This window comes from Coregonus lavaretus (genome assembly GCF_964263955.1).
Source record: "Coregonus lavaretus genome assembly, chromosome: 7".
NCBI lineage: Eukaryota > Metazoa > Chordata > Actinopteri > Salmoniformes > Salmonidae > Coregonus > Coregonus lavaretus.
In genome coordinates, this window is record NC_139994.1 from 45,549,723 (window position 1) to 45,571,093 (window position 21,371).

The 21,371-nt window shown below is 41.5% G+C and overlaps 1 protein-coding gene across 1 annotated transcript in view; it reads right to left on the bottom strand.

The window, feature by feature from the left end:
• Positions 1-13,082: 13,082 nt before the first annotated feature.
• The window catches only part of LOC311132936 (astrocytic phosphoprotein PEA-15-like), a 54,953-nt gene continuing 46,664 nt past the window's right edge, over positions 13,083-21,371 (bottom strand). The window contains exon 4 of the mRNA XM_084166326.1: positions 13,083-21,043. Within this exon, the coding sequence (XP_084022452.1) occupies positions 20,979-21,043 (65 nt within the window). The 3' untranslated portion in view covers positions 13,083-20,978. The remainder of the gene's footprint in view (positions 21,044-21,371) is intronic.

Consider the following 21,371-nt stretch of genomic DNA (forward strand, 5'->3'; position numbering starts at 1 on the left):
AACAAGGACATTTCTAAGTGACCCCAAACTTTTGAACGGTAGTGTATATCTAGCTGTCTGATAACACATTCTGATTGAATGGCTTGTCCTGCACTTTGTAAAATACCCAGAGTGTGTGTTGCAAAAAATATCTTGGTTCCTTTCTAAACATAGCAATGTGAATGCAAAGAGGACTCGGTCCACAAAATAGGTGAAGTGAACTGGCAAAAGAGTCCTCATTCAAAGGCAAGGGCAGTGTGAATACAAAGAGAACTGAGTTCTTTTGCTCTTTTAAAGTGGACTATATGTGAAAACACCCTTAGCCTGATGGCACTGACTGTGCCATCCCCACGGCCTCCACAATGGATCAGTCCACTCAGACAGGCACGAATCAGACAGGTGTCTTGTACACCAATATTTTTTTGTTCGTTTTTTTGCTACTGCTCCACTAAATAAATCTTGGTCGACCAACAGTCTATCGACCAAACAATCGACCAGTCGACTAAATGGGGTCAGCCCTAGTAGGAACTTGTGACAATCAAGAGCTGCACTGTTTAGGTTACTGTGTCTTTTCCAGTAGCTTAATGGCAGCTGGTTCAAAGGAAGTTAATGTTTAATTTTCAAAAACTTACTGTCTACTAGTTATACGTGGGTTATTGTAAAATTCACAGTAACTTAATGTAGCTGATCCATCACACTCACTGACCTGATGGTCTGGTAGGAAAGTGTATTGGCATCATATACACTTTTGTCAGCCTTTAACAAGGCTGCAGAACTGAAAGTGTTCAAGCTAAATGTTTATGAACAGATCAAATTAACTGGGATGACATTCCCTCTTATGGGAGGCCAAAAAGAGCTAGCTGAAAGCCACGCCTTGAATAAGCCACAACTGCAATCTTCTGATATGCTGCCGCTCTTACAGTATACAGCCAATCCGCAAGTGATGTGTATGTTGTCAACAGAAGAGTCAGTGAAGGCACAGTAGGTTACTGGCAAGATTGCTAGTGGCAGCAAGTGTTCTGTAGGTTACTGGCAACATTTTGCCAGAAAGTTATTGTGACTTTCATATTGACTTTTTGACCAGTAGTTTCCAGTTAAGTAATGACAAATTCACAGCAACAAGATGCCATTAAGTTTTTGGAAAATGCACAATAAACTCTTCAGAGTGCAGCTAATTACTTACACACTCTCAAGTTTGCAGAACAGACAGTGTCAAAGGAGGTGCTCTACTTGCATTGGCATAACCATCAAACACTTAAACTGCTACAACACTTTCACTGATGGTTGGCACAAAAATATATATATTTGACCATGCTCACAAATATGCTAATGAGCCCCACCAGTACATTGCTCCCACCTATCAAAGCGCAGTGATGATCGTACCTTATATTCAAAATATTGGGTAGAAAAATGTCCCATTATACTTACAAGGTACCAAATTGTAATATGTGAGTTCATATGTGTACCTGTGAAGTGTACCTTTGACCTTTGTGTACCCCAGGTAACAACACTGTAGTGTACCCTAACCATTCACTTATTTTTTGAGAGTATGTTAATAGTATGAACTTGGTGGCACTGCAGAAACATCAACGCACTCCCAACCATGAGGTTGCAAGTTCAAATCCCCAAATAATTAATATATACTCCATGTCAAGTGTCCTAAAGCACTGTTGATGTTACGTTGGTAGTGATAATTGGACAATTATTTACTGAATTCTGGGCAGCGTTACACAAAGTGCAGAAATGCATTCTTGACAATAAGTCTGTGGCAATATCTATTTTAAGGCTCACAGATCTAGTGGTGTACAGTGCATTCGGAAAGTATTCAGACCCCTTGACTTTTTCCACATTTTGTTACGTTACAACCTCATTCTAAAATGGATTAAATTACTTTTTTTCCTCATCAATCTACACACAATACCCCATAATGACAAAGCGAATACAGAAATACCTTATTTACGTAAATATTGCCATGAGACTCGAAATTTAGCTCAGGTGCATCCTGTTTCCACTGATAATCCTTGAAATGTTTCTACAACTTGATTGGACATGATTTGGAAAGGCACACACTTGTCTATATAAGGTCCCACAGTTTACAGTGCATGTCAGAGCAAAAACCAAGCCATGAGGTCAAATGAATTGTCCTTAGAGCTCTGAGACAGGATTGTGTCGAGGCACAGATCTGGGGAAGGGTACCAAAACATTTCGGCAGCATTGAAGGTCCCCAAGAACACAGTGGCCTCCATCATTCTTAAATGAATGATGTTTGGAACCACCAACACTCTCCCCAGAGCTGGCCGCCCAGCCAAACTGAGCAATCTGGGGAGAAGGGCCTTGGTCAGGGAGGTGACCAAGAACCCGATGGTCACTCTGATAGAGCTCCAGAGTTCCTCTGTGGAGATGGGAGAACCTTCCAGAAGGACAACCATCTCTGCAGCACTCCACCTGTCACGCCTGCTCCTGCTCCCCCTCCCCCTCCCTGGCGCTCGAGGGCGCCAGGCTGCCCATCATTACACACACCTGTCACCATCGTTACACGCATCAGCGCTCATTGGACTCACCTGGACTCCTTCCCTTTGTTAATTACCTCCCCTATATCTGTCTGTTCCTCTGTTTGATCCCCGTGTCAGCATTGATGTTGTTTCGTTTCCCCTGTCCAGACGCTGTCAGTGTTTTGTTCCTGTCTGTTTTTTCCATTAAATGTTCACTCCCTGTACTTGCTTCTCCCAGCGTCTGTCCTCACATAAACCAATCAGGCCTTTATGGTAGAGTAGCCAGATGTAAGCCACTCCTCAGTAAAAGGCACATGACAGCCCGCTTGGAGTTTGCCAAAAGGTACCTAAAGACTCTCAGACCATGAGAAACAAGATTCTCTGGTCTGATGAAACCAAGATTGAACTCTTTGGCCTGAATACCAGTGCACGTCTAGAGGAAACATGGCACCATCCCTACGGTGAAGCATGGTGGTGGCAGCATCATGCTGTGGGGATGTTTTTCAGCGGCAGGTACTGGGAGACTAGTCAGAATCGAGGGAAAGATGAACGGAGCAAAGTATAGAGAGATCCTTGATGAAAACCTGCTCCAGAGTGCTCAGGACCTCAGACTGGGGCGAAGGTTCACCTTACAACAGGACAACGACCCTAAGCACACAGCCAAGACAACGCAGGAGTGGCTTCGGGACAAGTCTCTGAATGTCCTTGAGTGGCCCAGCCAGAGCCCGGAATTGAACCCGATCGAGCACATCTGGAGAGACCTGAAAATAGCTGTGCAGCGATGTTCCCCATCCAACCTGACAGAGCTTGAGAGGATCTGCAGAGAAGAATGGAAGAAAGAAACTCCCCAAATACAGGTGTGCCAAGCTTTTAGCGTCATACCCAAGAAGACTCGAGGCTGTAATCGCTGCCAAAGGTGCTTCAACAAAGTACTGAGGAAAGGGTCTGAATACTTATGTAAATGTTATATTTCAGTTTTTTTATTTTATAAATTTGGCAACATTACTGAAAACCTGTTTTTGCTTCGTCATTGTGAGGTATTGTGTGTAGATTGTTGAGGGGGAAAAAACAATTTTATCCATTTTAGAATAAGGCTGTAACATAACAAAACATGGAAAAAGTCAAGGGGGCTGAATACTTTCCGAATGCTCTGTATCAAAACAAATGATCTAATGATTCTGTCTCTTCGCAGCAAAATCTGCAGGGCTGGGATGGATGTATCCACTATATATATACAGTACCAGTCAAAAGTTTGGACACACCTACTCATTCAAGGGTTTTTCTATATATTTTTTATATTTTCTACATTGTATAATAATAGTGAAGACATCAAAACTATGAAATAACACATATGGAATCATGTAGTAACCAAATAAGTGTTAAACAAATCAAAATGTATTTAGTATTTGAGATTCTTCAAAGTAGCCACCCTTTGCCTTGATGACAGCTTTGCACACTCTTGGCATTCTGTCAACCAGCTTCACCTGGAATGCTTTTCCAACAGTCTTGAAGGAGTTCCCACATATGCTGAGCACTTGTTGGCTGCTTTTCTTTCACTCTGCGGTCCAACTCATCCCAAATCATCTCAATTGGCTTGAGGTTGGGTGATTGTGGAGGCCAGGTCATCTGATGCAGTACTCCATCACACCACCTCCATGCTTTACGGTGGGAACCACACATGCGGAGATCATCCGTTCACCTACTCTGCGTCTCACAAAGACACAGTGGTTGGAACCAAAAATCTCTAATTTGGACTCATCAGACCAAAGGACAGATTTCCACTGGTCTACTGGCCATTGCTCGTGTTTCTTGGCCCAAGCAAGTCTCTTCTTCTTATTGGTGTCCACTAGTAGTGTTTTCTTTGCAGCAATTCGACCATGAAGGCCTGATTCACGCAGTCTCCTCTGAATAGTTGATGTTGAGATGTGTCTGTTACTTGAACTCTGTGAAACATTTATTTGGGCTGCAATTTCTGAGGCTAGTAACTCTAATGAACTTATCCTCAGCAGCAGAGGTAACTCTGGGTCTTCCTTTCCTGTGGCGGTCCTCATTAGAGCCAGTTTCATCATAGCGCTTGATGGTTTTTGCAACTGCACTTGAAGAAACTTTCAAAGTTCTTGAAAGTTTCCGGATTAACTGACCTTCACGTCTTAAAGTAATGATGGACTGTCATTTCTCTTTGCTTATTTGAGCTGTTCTTGCCATAAAATGGACTTGGTCTTTTACCAAATAGGGCTATCTTCTGTATACCAACCCTACCTTGTCACAACATAACTGATTGGCTCAAACGCATTAAGAAGGAAATAAATAAATTCCACAAATTAACTTTTAAGAAGACACACCTGTTAATTGAAATGCATTCCAGGTGAGTACTCATGAAGCTGGTTGAGAGAATGCCAAGAGTTTGCAAAGCTGTCATCAAGGCAAAGGGTGGCTACTTTGAAGAATCTCAAATATAAAATATATTTTTATTTGTTTAACAATTTTTCGGTTACTACATGTTTCTATATGTGTTATTTCATAGTTCTGATGTCTTCACTACTTTTCTACAATGTAGAAAATAGTAAAAATAAAGAAAAACCCTGGAAAGAGTAAGGGTGTCCAAACTTTTGACTGGTACTGCCTATATACACTGCTCAAAAAAATAAAGGGAACACTTAAACAACACATCCTAGATCTGAATGAATGAAATAATCTTATTAAATACTTTTTTCTTTACATAGTTGAATGTGCTGCCTATAATTTCCACCTGTTGTCTTTTCCATTTGCAGCATGTGAAATGTATTGTCAATCAGTGTTGCTTCCTAAGTGGACAGTTTGATTTCACAGAAGTGTTATTGACTTGGAGTTACATTGTGTCGTTTAAGTGCATCCTAGATCTGAATGAATGAAATAATCTTATTAAATACTTTTTTCTTTACATAGTTGAATGTGCTGACAACAAAATCACACAAAAATTATCAATGGAAATCAAATGTATCAACCCATGGAGGTCTGGATTTGGAGTCACCCTCAAAATTAAAGTGGAAAACCACACTACAGGCTGATCCAACTTTGATGTAATGTCCTTAAAACAAGTCAAAATGAGGCTCAGTAGTGTGTGTGGCCTCCACGTGCCTGTATGACCTCCCTACAACGCCTGGGCATGCTCCTGATGAGGTGGCGGATGGTCTCCTGAGGGATCTCCTCCCAGACCTGGACTAAAGCATCCGCCAACTCCTGGACAGTCTGTGGTGCAGCGTGGCGTTGGTGGATGGAGCGAGACATGATGTCCCAGATGTGCTCAATTGGATTCAGGTCTGGGGAACGGGCAGGCCAGTCCATAGCATCAATGCCTTCCTCTTGCAGGAACTGCTGACACACTCCAGCTACATGAGGTCTAGCATTGTCTTGCATTAGGAGGAACCCAGGGCCAACCGCACCAGCATATGGTCTCACAAGGGGTCTGAGGATCTCATCTCGGTACCTAATGGCAGTCAGGCTACCTCTGGCGAGCACATGGAGGGCTGTGCGGCCCCCCAAAGAAATGCCACCCCACACCATGACTGACCCACCGCCAAACCGGTCATGCTGGAGGATGTTGCAGGCAGCAGAACGTTCTCCACGGCGTCTCCAGACTCTGTCACGTCTGTCACATGTGCTCAGTGTGAACCTGCTTTCATTTGTGAAGAGCACAGGGCGCCAGTGGCGAATTTTCCAATCTTGGTGTTCTCTGGCAAATGCCAAACATCCTGCACGGTGTTGGGCTGTAAGCACAACCCTCACCTGTGGACGTCGGGCCCTCATACCACCCTCATGGAGTCTGTTTCTGACCGTTTGAGCAGACACATGCATATTTGTGGCCTGCTGGAGGTCATTTTGCAGGGCTCTGGCAGTGCTCCTCCTGCTCCTCCTTGCACAAAGGCGGAGGTAGCAGTACTGCTGCTGGGTTATTGCCCTCCTACGGCCTCCTCCACGTTTCCTGATGTACTGGCCTGTCTCCTGGTAGCGCCTCCATGCTCTGGACACTACGCTGACAGACACAGCAAACCTTCTTGCCACAGCTCGCATTGATGTGCCATCCTGGATGAGCTGCACTACCTGAGCCACTTGTGTGGGTTGTAGACTCCGTCTCATGCTACCACTAGAGTGAAAGCACCGCCAGCATTCAAAAGTGACCAAAACATCAGCCAGGAAGCATTGAGATGTGGTCTGTGGTCACCACCTGCAAAACCAGTCCTTTATTGGGGGTGTCTTGCTAATTGCCTATAATTTCCACCTGTTGTCTATTCCATTTGCACAACAGCATGTGACATTTATTGTCAATCAGTGTTGCTTCCTAAGTGGACAGTTTGATTTCACAGAAGTGTGATTGACTTGGAGTTACATTGTGTTGTTTAAGTGTTCCCTTTATTTTTTTGAGCAGTGTATATAATATATATAACATTCTATTGGTTGCAAGAATTTTGTATAATAATTTTAATTGAAAAACTCATGTTTTGAATCCGGCGTCGCTTTGTGTATCAATTCATAAACCATATGCCATGGAATTGGTACATCAAAAATCTATTCCCAACTATTTTGCAATCTGTATGGCAGCTGTCCATTTTTTTGTCCTTAAATGAAACTTGTACACTTTGTTATTTATCACAATTTTCTTTAACCAATGTTGGTCTTTAATGCAAACTGCATGTGTGACATAATCACCACTCCTATTTATGATATCATTTTCAAAGATTATGAAGTTTTTAAAAAAAAATTCCAATTATAATTTTTCTATCAATTGGTATATTTGAGTTTAACCATAACATTTGTTGTAATATTTGTTCTGTCTTTTGTGGTGGATTAAACAAAAAATTGCAACCAACTTCCTACGGCTTGTTTTAAAAATAGCAATATTTTGGAGAGAATTTCATTTTCAAATAATTGAAAGTGAGAGGTTGTAATTTGAATAAAGGGGAAAAGGCCACTCTGAAACACGGGGTGAGCCATTGTTACTAATCTTCTAGAGAACCAGTCAGATTTACACTACCGTTCAAAAGTTTGGGATCACTTAGAAATCTCCTTGTTTTTGAAAGAAAAGCAATTTTTTTGTCCATTAAAATAACATCAAATTGATCAGAAATACAGTGTAGACATTGTTAATGTTGTAAATGGCTATTATAGCTGGAAACGGCAGATTTTTTATGGAATATCTACATAGGCGTACAGAGGCCCATTATCAGCAACCATCAGTCCTGTGTTCCAATGGCACGTTGTGTTTACTAATCCAAGTTTATCATTTTAAAAGGCTAATTGATCATTAGAAAACCCTTTTGCAATTATGTTAGCACAGCTGAAAACTGTTGTGCTGATTAAAGAAGCAATAAAACTGGCCTTCTTGAGACTAGTTGAGTATCTGGAGCATCAGCAATTGTGGGTTAGATTACAGGCTCAAAATGGCCAGAAACAAATAACATTCTTCTGAAACTCGTCAGTCTATTCTTGTTCTGAGAAATGCGATTCCATGCGAGAAATTGCCAAGAAACTGAAGATCTCGTACAACACTGTGTACTACTCCCTTCACAGAACAGCGCAAAATAGCTCTAACCAGAATAGAAAGAGGAGTGGGAGGCCCCGGTGCACAACTGAGCAAGAGGACAAATACATTAGTGTCTAGTTTGAGAAACAGACGCCTCACAGGTCTTCAACTGGCAGCTTCATTAAATAGTACCCGCAAAACACCAGTCTCAACGTCAAAAGAACACAGACACTGGACAGAGGAAGATTGGAAAAAAGTGTTATGGACAGACGAATCAAAGTTTGAGGTGTTCGGATCACAAAAAATAACATTTGTGAGACGCAGACCAAATGAAAAGATGCTGGAGGAGTGCTTGATGCCATCTGTCAAGCATGGTGGAGGCAATGTGATGGTCTGGGGGTGCTTTGGTGGTGGTAAAATGGGAGATTTGTACAGGGTAAAAGGGATCTTGAAGAAGGAAGGCTATCACTCCATTTTGCAACGCCATGCCATACCCTGTGGACGGCGTTTTAAACTTTTGGTGCCAGCGAGAATTACATAAGAAAGTAGTCAAGACGACAAGCTTGATTGAGCCTCGGCCATGTATACTTTGGATGGTGTACCAATACACCCAGTCACTACAAAGATACAGGTGTCCTTCCTAACGCCGTTTCTGGAGAAGAAGGAAACTGCTCAGGGATTTCACCATGAGGCCAATGGTGACTTTAAAACAGTTACAGAGTTGAATGGCTGTGATAGGTCGAAAACTAAGGATGGATCAACAACAATAGTTACTCCACAATAATAAACTAAATGACAGAGTGAAAAGAAGGAAGCCTGTACGGAATAAAAATATTCCAAAACATGCATCATTTTTGCAATAAGCCGCTAAAGTAATACTGCAAAAAATGTGGCAAAGAAATTAACTTCATGTCCTGAATACAAAGCGTTGTGTTTGGGGCAAATCCAACACAACACTTCACTGAGTACCACTCTTCATATTTTCGGCAGCTGTGTATCCCAGCTGTAATTCATAACAGGAAGTCAAATGCAAGTCTTCATTCTCTTTCTCCAAATGGGTCTTTCTATAAATAATGGGGCCAATGTGTGACATTGGGATACAAATAAAAAAATGGTTTGAAACAAAAATAAAAATGATTCTTATGAAGTTCCACATGTATACTTAGTGTCACGCCCTGACTCAGGGGACTCTTATATGTTGAGTCAGGGTGTGGATATTCTATGTTGTAATTTCTATGTTTGTGATCTAGTATGTGCAGATCTATGTTGGCCGGTGTGGTTCCCAATCAGAGGCAGCTGTCACTCGTTGTCTCTGATTGGGGATCATACTTAGGCAGCCTATTGGCACTCGTTAGTTGTGGGATCTTGTTCCGATAGTAGGCTTGTTTTGTGTTAGCCTTAGGACTTCACGTTTCGTTGGTTTGTTGTTTTGTCGTGTGTTTATCTGTTAAATAAACATGTACGCATTTCACGCTGCGCCTTGGTCTGACCCGTCCTTAAACGAACGTGACAGAAGATCCCACCAAACAAGGACCAAGCAGCGTGCCCAGAAGGAGCAAACGCCTGGGACTCAACAGGAGGTAACCTTAGCAGATGTCCTCCTCGGTTGGGGGAGAATTACAGAGGAGGAGGCCGTCCGTTATCGGGAGGCAATGAAGGAGAGTGTAGCCGATAGAGGATCCTGGGTGAAGGAGGAAGCCCGGGCAGGAGAGGAGAAACGGCGCCAACAGTGCCGACAATGGAGACCCGAGAGGCAACCCCAATAAATTTTTTTTGGGGGGCACACGGGGTGGACGACGAAGCAGCAGGAGGCCGTGAAAGGGCGGATCTGCAGGTTAAGAGAGGAGGCCACCATGTTACGGGGGCTGTTAGCTCAGAGGGAGCAGGGTTTAGCCGGTCAGAGGGAGGGGCTACAGGAGGCTCAAAGGGAGAAGGAAATAGTGGAGGCACGGAGAGAGGAGCTGGTTAGGCAGCGAAAGGAGCGGGGGTTAATAAAGGAACCCAGTCCTGCTCCTTGCACCAAGCCAGTGGTGCGTGTTCCCAGTCCGGCCCGGCCTGTTCCTGCTCCTCGCACCAAGCCAGTGGTGCGTGTTCCCAGTCTGGCCCGGCCCGTTCCTGCTCCTCGCACCAAGCCAGTGGTGCGTGTTCCCAGGCCGGCCCGGCCTGTTCCTGCTCCTCGCACCAAGCCAGTGGTGCGTGTCGCCAGTCCGGCCCGGCCTGTTCCTGCTCCTCGCACCAAGCCAGTGGTGCGTGTTCCCAGTCCGGCCCGGCCCGTTCCTGCTCCTCACACCAGGCCTGTGGTGCGTGTTCCCAGTCCGGCACGGCCCGTTCCTGCTCCTCGCACCAGGCCAGTGGTGCGTGTTCCCAGTCCGGCCCGGCCCGTTCCTGCTCCTCGCACCAGGCCAGTGGTGCGTGTTCCCAGTCCGGCCCGGCCTGTTCCTGCTCCTCGCACCAAGCCAGTGGTGTGTGTCGCCAGCCCGGCCCGGCCCGTTCCTGCTCCTCGCACCAAGCCAGTGGTGTGTGTCGCCAGCCCGGCCCGGCCCGTTCCTGCTCCTCGCACCAAGCCAGTGGTGCGTGTTCCCAGTCCGGCCAGGCCCGTTCCTGCTCCTCGCACCAAGTCAGTGGTGCTTGTCGCCAGTCCGGCCCGGCCTGTTCCTGCTCCTCGCACCAAGCCAGTGGTGCGTGTTCCCAGTCCGGCCCGGCCCGTTCCTGCTCCTCGCACCAGGCCTGTGGTGCGTGTTCCCAGTCCGGCACGGCCCGTTCCTGCTCCTCGCACCAGGCAAGTGGTGCGTGTTCCCAGTCCGGCCCGGCCCGTTCCTGCTCCTCGCACCAAGCCAGTGGTGCGTGTTCCCAGTCCGGCCCGGCCCGTTCCTGCTCCCCGCATTTCACGCTGTGCCTTGGTCTGACCCGTCCTTAAACGAACGTGACATAGAGGAATATATGCAAGTTGGCCCATAACTCTACTTACAACAACATAGGCCTAGTAATATACAGTTGAAGTCGGAAGTTTACATACAGTGAGGTTGGAGTCATTAAAACTCGTTTTTCAACCACGCCACAAATTTCTTGTTAACAAACTATAGTTTTGGCAAGTCCGTTAGTCATTTTTCCAACAATTGTTTACAGACAGATTATTTAACTTATAATTCACTGTATCACAATTGTAGTGGGTCAGAAGTTTACATACACTAAGTTGACTGTGCCTTTAAACAGCTTGGAAAATGTCAGAAAATTATGTCTGGTTCATCCTTGGGAGCAATTTCCAAATGCCTGAATATACCACGTTCATCTGTACAAACAATAGTACGCAAGTATAAACACCATGGACCACGCAGCCGTCATACCGCTCAGAAAGGAGACACGTTCTGTCTCCTAGAGATGAACGTACTTTGGTGCGAAAAGTGCAAATCAATCCCAGAACAACAGCAAAGGACCTGGTGAAGATGCTGGAGGAAATGGGTACAAAAGTATCTATATCCACAGTAAAACGTGTCCTATATCGACATAACCTGAAAGGCCGCTCAGCAAGGAAGAAGCCACTGCTCCAAAACCGCCATAAAAAGGCAAGACTACGGTTTGCAACTGCCCATGGGGACAAAGATCGTACTTTTTGGAGAAATGTCCTCTGATCTGATGAAACAAAAATAGAACTGTTTGGCCATAATGACCATCATTATGTTTGTAGGAAAAAGGGGGTTGCTTGTAAGCCGAAGACCACCATCCCAACCGTGAAGCACAGGGGTGGAAGCATCATGCTGTGGGGGTGCTTTGCTGCAGGAGGGACTGGTGTACTTCACAAAATAGATGGCACCATGAGGAAGGAAAATTATGTGGATATATTGAAGCAACATCTCAAGACATCAGTCAGTAAGTTAAAGCTTGGTCGCAAATGGGTCTTCCAAATGGACAATGACCCCAAGCATACTTCCAAAGTTGTGGCAAAATGGCTTAAGGACAACAAAGTCAAGGTATTGGAGTGGCCATCACAAAGCCCTGACCTCAATCCTATAGAAAATGTGTGGGCAGAACTGAAAAAGCGTGTCCGAGCAAGGAGGCCTACAATCCTGACTCAGTTACACCAGCTCTGTCAGGAGGAATGGGCCAAAATTCACCCAAGTTATTGTGGGAAGCTTGTGGAAGGCTACCCGAAACGTTTGACCCAAGTTAAACAATTTAAAGGCAATGCTACCAAATACTAATTGAGTGTATATAAACTTCTGACCCACTGGGAATGTGATGAAAGAAATAAAAGCTGTAATAAATCATTATCTGTACTATTTTCTTGACATTTCACATTCTTAAAATGAAGTGGGGATCCTAACTGACCTAAGATAGTGGATTTTTACTAGGATTAAATGTCAGGAATTGTGAAAAACTGAGTTTAAAAGTATTTGGCTAAGGTGTATGTAAACTTCCGACTTCAACTGTACATCCTTTAAGCACAGTTGATACAGACAGACATTGGCAAGTCAAATTCAAGGCGTTTCAGGGACTTTTTCAAGCACTTAATTTTTAAGGACCTCAATGTTATACAATTGTGCAGCAGGTATCCTGGCGGTTAAGAGCATGGTTCGAATCCCAAGCCGACTAGGTGAAAAATCTGTCTGTGCCCTTGAGCAAGGCACTTAACCCTAATTGTTCCTGTAAATTGCATTTTAGTCTGCTAAATGACTAAAATGCAATAATTTAGATTTATGTAGTACATACAGGTCTTAATATAGACAATAAAGACATGCATAGAGGTAGCATTAACCTCACCATCTCTATTTTTATAACGAGAAAGCGACCAAAAACCAGGTTCCTTTTGTAATTGAAGGATTTTTGTGGAAAGCCAAGTTGAAGCCAGTATTAGATGTTGCCTTCCTCATAGTAACCGCACGTGGTTTTACCGCAACAGATTAGCCAACAACACCCGTCAATTGAAGCAAACGAGAAAGTGTCCGCATCTCTCACAAAAATTGATAAAAAATGAAATCACGGATAATTGCTTATATATCTGGTTGAAAGTTACTGAGGTATTAATCTGTATTGAATGCTTGAAATTCTAGCCAATTGACTCGGAAAGAAAAGATCACTCAAGACAAATCAGTAGGTTAGCAAATATATTTTAATATATAATATAATATTTATATTAATTTTAGCACAATGACAAAATGGCATCATTTCAGTTTAGCCTCATGTAAATCAGGACAAAAGCCACATCTGTAGGTAGGTATTTATTTTAATACATATTGTAATACCTTATATTTTATTTATTTATTTGTTGCTGTCATTGCAAAATAAATTATATTTTCTTTCTTGGTCCTGTAAAAGAAGAATCCTAATAAAATCTAACAGCATATAGCCTATGGCATCCAGTGGGATATATGATAACAATAACAAGTGTTGATGTAGTTGTAATAGGTTGCTTTCCAGGCCGACTACATTGCAGGCGTTGAATTGTATCAACCAATGGTTCTGTGCTACGTCATCGACTGCGCAGTAGGGCATTAAATTGCTATCATATTATGTGGTTAGCTAATTGTTAAACACCTATCCAGGCGTGAAATCTGGCAGGTGTCTACTATCTAGTCAGCCTGGAATGCGGCCATCCTCTTTACCACATGGTGAGAACAGAGCTTCAAGACAAGCCACTTCTCTCCTTCAGATTGATGCAACAGCCTGTTATGTGGGTAAGAATGAGACCATTTTATTGGCTAATCAGAGGAAACCTGACCTTTGACCTGCATTTATCAAATGTTTTGTTACCACAGAGATGTTGTGGTTCCTTTATGCTTCTGATTACTATGCAAAGTACCGCAGGTTGACTGATACTTTTGAACTTACTAATAAGTTAAGAACATAGGTGCCTATTGTGTTGTGGCTCAGTGAAGTCAGTCTCAGTCTGTGATGTCATATTTAAACAGGATCATAAATACAACACTTTCCAACACCCAGATATGATACGCAGTGATCCATTAAGAAATACCTTCTCTTACTTGTCTTCACTTCTGAGGGTCAAAATGATGAAAAGGGGGAAATGATCATGATCATGTCTATTTGGATAGGCTACCTCTTGCCTGCTTTACACCGCTGGTGGAATTCCCCCGGAAATCTAAAGTTCCTTCATGTTAAAATCAAACGGTTAGATGCCTATATTTAGGCTGCATCCTAATTACCTATCCTTCCACCCAAAGTGTGCACTTGTTCACTTCCCTTCGCTGATTTGAAAGGAAATAACTGTTATGCGAAATATGGTGGAAACTCCCTCTAGCTAGCCCATGCCTAGCTACATACAATGCTTTTACGTACATGTGGGAAGTAGTGAACAAGTGTACACTTCAGGAGAAAGGAGATATTATTAGGACATAAACCCTAGTCTATCCTACCCAAGCACAGGAATGTCATGACTCGTGACCTTACGATGATGACCTCTACTCACGTTGACAGGACCACACCACTGAAGTTACGATGATTAACACTGACCAGTGCCATATATTTATAGTTCGGCCAACTTTTAGAACGCATAGTGCTTTCAAGTATTCCATTTATCCATTCATGATGAGTGTTTGGATTGTAATTGTAATTCTAGATGTTCATTTACATATAGCATTGTTTAAAATGTCAGAAATTCAATGAACTCACTATTGCCAATGTAATAATGGGGAGCTAACATGGCTGCCATATGGAATATAAGTGCATTATAGAAACACAATGTCCAAACTCACTAAATATATGGCCCGACACCGACCTGAGGGGAGTTCAACAATGTTAGAATACGTAGTAACAATCTCAGTTGAACAATAAACATTCAAATGTGTTACAGTGAAGCCGCAAATAGCAAATTTTTTAAGGGATTGTGGCGTTTTAACAACAATATTCAAACCGAAAATGATTTTGCTATTCTTACTACATATAATAGAAAGTCTACATCGCCACATGATTATTTGTAGCGGCAGTTTAGACTCAAAACAGAGTCTTATTATGTTTGCTGCACACTAACCTTTTAGACTGGTAGCTAGCTAATGTTAGCAAATGTTTGCAGCTAACACAAACCAAATGGAATGTGTTAGCTTCTGTTAGCTAACATTCGCAAACGGTTCGCCTTGTTGAACTCACCTCTCACAGAGCACCTCAAAACACGACACAACAAATGTTGCTAGCTAGTTTCTACTGCAAAAACACACACTTTTAAAATGTCTTCTTACAGCCGCCAAAACGGTCTTCAACTTCCGTCTAAAATAAAGAGTCTCCTTCCCGATATCCACACTAACATACATACTACTGCATTCTAAATAGTATGCCAGTGTGGATTTCGGAATGTAGCATCTGAGAGATTGTTCAGTACACATACCATTATTTTATTCTGTCATGTTAACAGCACATACAAGCATCATGATTTTTCAAGTCTCCCATCCGCCTCCCTAGCAGTTTCGCAACTAAACTATAAAGTTGGCACTTTTATTATATGGTGTGAAAGCTTGCTTCTTGTGCATATTAATGTAAACGTTTATTTGAAAATTGTCACGTCACATTTTGCTATTTAGTCCTAGAGGGTTCAATAGCCATGCTTAAAATAAGCATGTGCACAATTAAAAATTCTCACCCAATCTCTCTCTTTCTCCTTCTTTCATGGTCCAAACATGAACAGTGACAGGTGCAAAAATCAAAGATATGTTTGTCAATGCTGTTTCTGATGTACAAATATCTTCCAACTTCAGACATTCAACATCCTCAACCTCACTAACTTCTCGCCAAGCACACGCAACTCCACATAAACTACTCAACACAACCTATCTAGCCTACCTTATAGCATCATGTGTGAGTCCTGAAACATTCAACACCTTAAAGGAGAAGTTTGGCATTTTACAACTTAATGTTGGATGGTTCCTTACCCCGAACGTAGTCTATGAGCCAGGATAAACTGTAATTCATGGTTCGGGATGGTTTTTGGATAAGGAACCATCTAACATTAAGTTGTAAAATAATGAACTTATCCTTTAAGACCTTTTGTAATTTATAGTTCACCAGCCACTTCAAATCCAACTCAGGCCCCAAATTCAATCTATCGTAGATAAAGGTAAGCACAACGAGGGTTCACATACTATGTTAAATACAATAATAGAATACAATCCGTTTTTTTTAAGGAAGGGTGGTTTATCTCCTAACTTAATAAAAGCAACGCAACCCCTAACTCCATTAAAGATAAAAACATGGATAGAGATACAGAGATGAAAATCTAAATTGAAGTGTGGTCTCTATAATATCAATCCTTACTTAATATCAGATAAGTGACACGTTTTTACCCCATTTAGTGAACATTCCAGGATACTTAAAAAATACAAAAACAAACAATATATTGGCATAAAATAAATTAATCCATTACGAAACCAACATATTGATATAAATTCATCATATATATGTACAACCTAATCAAAAAAAATTAAGAAAAGAAAACTTAGGAAAATTAACTACTGTAAAATTCCTACAATCATAACTTAAGTGTATTGAATGTAAATGAAGGGATAAAAGTAAAACTCCTGTAGTTTGAATAGTTTGAATTTGAATTATAGTTTGATGAGCTCTCTGTAATGGTTAGCTTTGTCGTACATCTTAAAATGATCATTCTAATTTTACGTCTATGTATGTCTTGGTTATATTGTTAGATATTTGTCATATAGGCTATGTTTATTTTTTATTTACATTTTGGGATTTTTTAATACATATTTTTTGCAGCATTCTTTTGTAGCTTGATATGTAATTGTTACACGGAATTCCAAATTGACATCATTTGTGAGTGATATGTTGTTATTATATGTGCCAATGGCCACATAAAAAGTTAAGCGATGTCATACACATGATTTCTAACCAATAAGAAATATATGAAATCCACACAGAGTGCCATGGGTTGGACTCTATAGAGCTTTTACCATAGATATAGAACACTCGATAGATAGGCTGATTCATAAGAGGGGGGGGGGGGGGGGGGGGGTGTAGCTGAGGAAGAAAAGGGAAGAGAGAAAGAGGCATAGGTGGAATGAAAAGGGGAGTGCATTTTCAGTAACAAATATGGCAACTTCCTCATTGCTTGAATTCTTTTTCTGGGTGTGAGCTGAAATATAGAAATATGTATACACAGAAGCTACAACAAAACAAACATGGATAACCAAAAACAAATGCGTTTAGATATAAGAAGAATTTCAATGTTGTAAAGTGAAGGATGATCCTTATTGGTATCGGGCTATTGATTTGTATTATGGAGTTAATCGGTTATGAGTGTTTGTGTGTGCGTGTTTGTATGGGTGTAAGGTTTATCCATTTCTCTACTGATATCCTACCACACAATCGCTAACATGACACAGTCCATTACCTATAATGGAATTCTGACATGAAAAAAATGGTCACTTGGTCACAAACACCGAGATTCACAAGTCCCTACATACTGTAAGCACAAGAAGAAAAACAACAACACACCAAACAAAAACAAGACAAAGACAAAAACAAACAACAAACCTCCCTTGCGATCCTCATAAGAATCTACACCAAAAAATGGATAAAAAATAAGTTTTTTTCCCAAAGTTACTACTGTAAGGACAATTTATATGTTTATCTCCAGAACTCTGTAAGTGGTTAGTGAGATAGTAGGCCTAAGAGGGTCTAAAATGGTCGTCCGACACAAACCCCTCAGCAAGACGAGCACCTACCTACCCTGTCGACCAGCACCCACAGATCATAGCGGTTAAGTACAACTGAGTGCCCTTGCCTGCAATACTGTACTCCTTCTCCCTAGCAATAGATCCAGGATCATGTTAATAATAATAATATGCCATTTAGCAGACGCTTTTATCCAAAGCGACTTACAGTCATGCGTGCATACATTTTTTTTTGTGTGTGTATGTTAACCTAACCCTGGTCATAACCATACATTAATGCTGCCCCTAGCAACAGATCTAGGATCAAATAACACATTTCGGCACAGGGTTTGTTAGCAGCAGCCACCGCTTCACTATAAAGGGGTGCTGGCTTTGAAAGGGTGACTTGCTTGGCTGTCCACCTTAAAACAAATGGTCGGAACATATTTACAATACTATTTTTGACTCAGTTTGGTATTCATAAAGAGTCTTGGAGTAGGAGTCCTGATCTAGGATCAGTTTTTCCTTTTAAATCATAATGAGTACAATTATATAGACGGGGGGGGGGGGGACCTGATCTTAGATCAGGGCTCCTTTTCTGAGATGCTTTGTGAATACAGGCCCTGATCTACATAATGAGGATAATACATGTGGAGGTGTATATAACAAATAAAGGTAAATGCATAGGATACAAATCAGTTCCAACACTTTACGATAAACAGCGAGCAATACAAAACCAGATCACAAAATCTGCGATCGAAATAAAAGGCTTGGTCATTGGCACTGGGGGTAGGGAAAGAGAGGGTGGGAGGAGAGGTGAGGGTGGGGGTTATAGGAGAGAAAAGGGAGGGTTTTTTTCCCAAAGAAAGTGGTGGCCATTGTGTTGGTAAGAGTGACTATACAATTATAGAAAGGTCTTTGTGTAAGTCTTTCAGAGTGTAGTTGACTGTTGTGTGTTTATTGATGATTCATGCAGTACTTGTGCGTTTCACACACGAGATAATGAACAATTTCCGTATATCATTGATTTATATATTTTACTTTGTTTTCATGATATTGAGCCTGTTTTTTTCTTTCTACCATTTTGTTCTTTCCTTACATTTCTTTTCAGAGGCTGTTTTCCCGCCCCCTTCTCTGCTCTATGATTGGTCAATTGTTTTACATACTGAAAAACTATTCGCCTGGAATTTGAGTGGCATTGGCTGAGCAGAAAGACGAATGTTTATATATTTTGAAGATGGGACGATAAACCGAAAATTACCCACACTGACATTGCCTTCCTCTTCCCGATGCATTTTACTTACGTAGGTAATTTTCTGTGATTTTGCTATACAACGTTCATGTAGATTGTTCTAAAACCATTATTGTGTCAACAGTAATAGCTTATACATTATGTTGATTCCTACTATGAAAGTATTCGCCTGTTCCTGTTTCGTTGTTGGCTGTTGACTCTCACTCTCTCTCCCCACTGTTTGCGCACAGAGGAGGGAGAAATGCATTCTGAGAAGCACAAGCATATGACCGTTACTCAAAATACTATTGTAAGAAAAATACAGTTTTCAAAGCAGCTATTGATGTTTTAGTTACAGATAGGAGAGTCACAGCTTTCTGTGAGTATATCATGTATTTCTCACCTCTTAATATTGAGTTCATGGCCCTACTTTACAACCGGAGTAGGCTGTAGTTAGTATGGTTTTGATGCGCCCGCGTAGCGGAGCTGAGCGCGCCATTTGCAGTGAATAGGCCTACATCAAGTAGCCTAGCCTAGCCTAGCGCTGGAAAGTTTTTGTAGGACATTAGCCTGCATTTACTGATAGCCATTGAGGCTAATTGATTAATCTATCTTGCAACAATATCATATTTAGTGTTTTGAGTTCCCACTTCCTCAGGTGGTGAATAATAGCTTATACGCCAATATGCACAAAGATGTCGGCAAATTCTCTGAAGAGCCAAATATCTATCTGATAATTCTAGATCCTATTTTGACAGGTTGCACATCAAAATATCAATCATGCATTTATTTCCTGGATATGTTAGATGAAATAGCTTACTTTTTTAAATCATAGGCTACCATCTCAGTTGTCTTACTTGGCACTTGAGAAAATTGTCTAGAGCCCTGCCGATAATGTAAAGTAACTGTCCATTAAATATTTTTGTTGTTGTTGTTGTTATCGAGTAAAATAGTTACGTTTTTAGTTACACCTTATTGTAAAAGTGTATTATAAAAACGTATACAAAATTATTATATTTATTAACTTTAAACATTATATGAAGCACTATATGAACTATATATAAAAAACACTAAAATATATTTTATAAGGATATAAAATATATTGTTAACTTTTTTCATATCATATAGTTCATATAATGCTTCATATAGTGTTTTAAGTTGATCAATATAATAATTTTGTATACGTTTTTATAATACGCTTTTACAATAAGGTGTCTTTTTATAATACGATTTCAAAGTAAAGGAGCTCTGTGTAAAACACAATGAGGGTAAATAGGTGTGACTGTTTAAGTGATAACATTTCACTAACGTTGAATTACCGAATACATAAACTTAATATCATAATAACATTTTCTTCTTTGATAATTCCATGCAATGGCTGGACTGAAGGCAAATATTGGCTTTTTCTACCAAAACACTTTTTAAAATCCAATGGTCTGATGATGTCATCTGAGTTTTGAATAAAGGGAATATGACACCTGTACTATAGGTGTTTTCTTGCTCAACTGATAAAGCAATGCATAATGCTAAGTTAAGTGGAATCCTAACTTCCACTTAAGTCACATTTTCACTTTGTATCCCAATGCATGACTAAGTGAACATTTGACTGAAGATAGGATTTGCCCCTTAATGAAATAGCAATTCATGTCAATGCAAGATTGACTGAATAATATGGTTACACATCTAAAGTATGTAACTAATGACAAAAGGTTAATCCTATTGGCCTAACACAGGAGATGTAAATACTGGATCTGATATAATGGTGCTCTTCCTGCAACATCTAGGTCGAACTGGAGGGGGTCCCATACACACACACACACACACACACACACAAAACCGTGTTACAGGTACACAAGCTAACCCACACATATTTTAACAAAGAGGGATAGGCTTTGGCTTTGTCTTTCATTCTTTCTTTCTCTTTTTCATTCTCTCCATCTTTCTCGCATCTTGAGCTCTTCCTCTTCCTCCTTTAGCCAAGAGGAGATCGTGGCAGACGTGGCAGCGAAGCATCGTGGCGTTCTGATTGGTTAATTGGAGAGGGGCTGCTAGTTTTTGTGTCATGTAGTGTCTGTTAGTGGAACGGGGGTGAGGAGGGGTGAAAGAGGGGGGTCGAGATGGTTGGAGTGCCAGGGGTCAAAGTGCAAAGGTCAGGGTTGATGACCTCACACTTTTTTAGGGGGAGGGGCCAGCTTGATGATCTCGTCTTCAGAGGGTTGGCGAATTATATCTGAGGAAAGAGAGAGAGAGAGAGAGCGAGAAGGGGAGAGAGAAGTCTCAGTAAAATAGTTTGTTATTTGGCAGAGGGGATGCGTGTGAGCTTGGTGTCACACACACACACACACACACACATACGCACACACACACAGTCTTGTACAGCTAACCTTGTGGGGACACACAATTCAGTCCCATTTAAAATCCTATTTTCCCTAAACCTAACCCTAACCCGTACTCTTACCCTAAAACTAACCATAGCTCCTAACCCTAACCCTTAACCTAATTCTAACCCTAACACTAATTCTAACCTTAACCCTAAACCCCCTAGAAATAGCATTTGA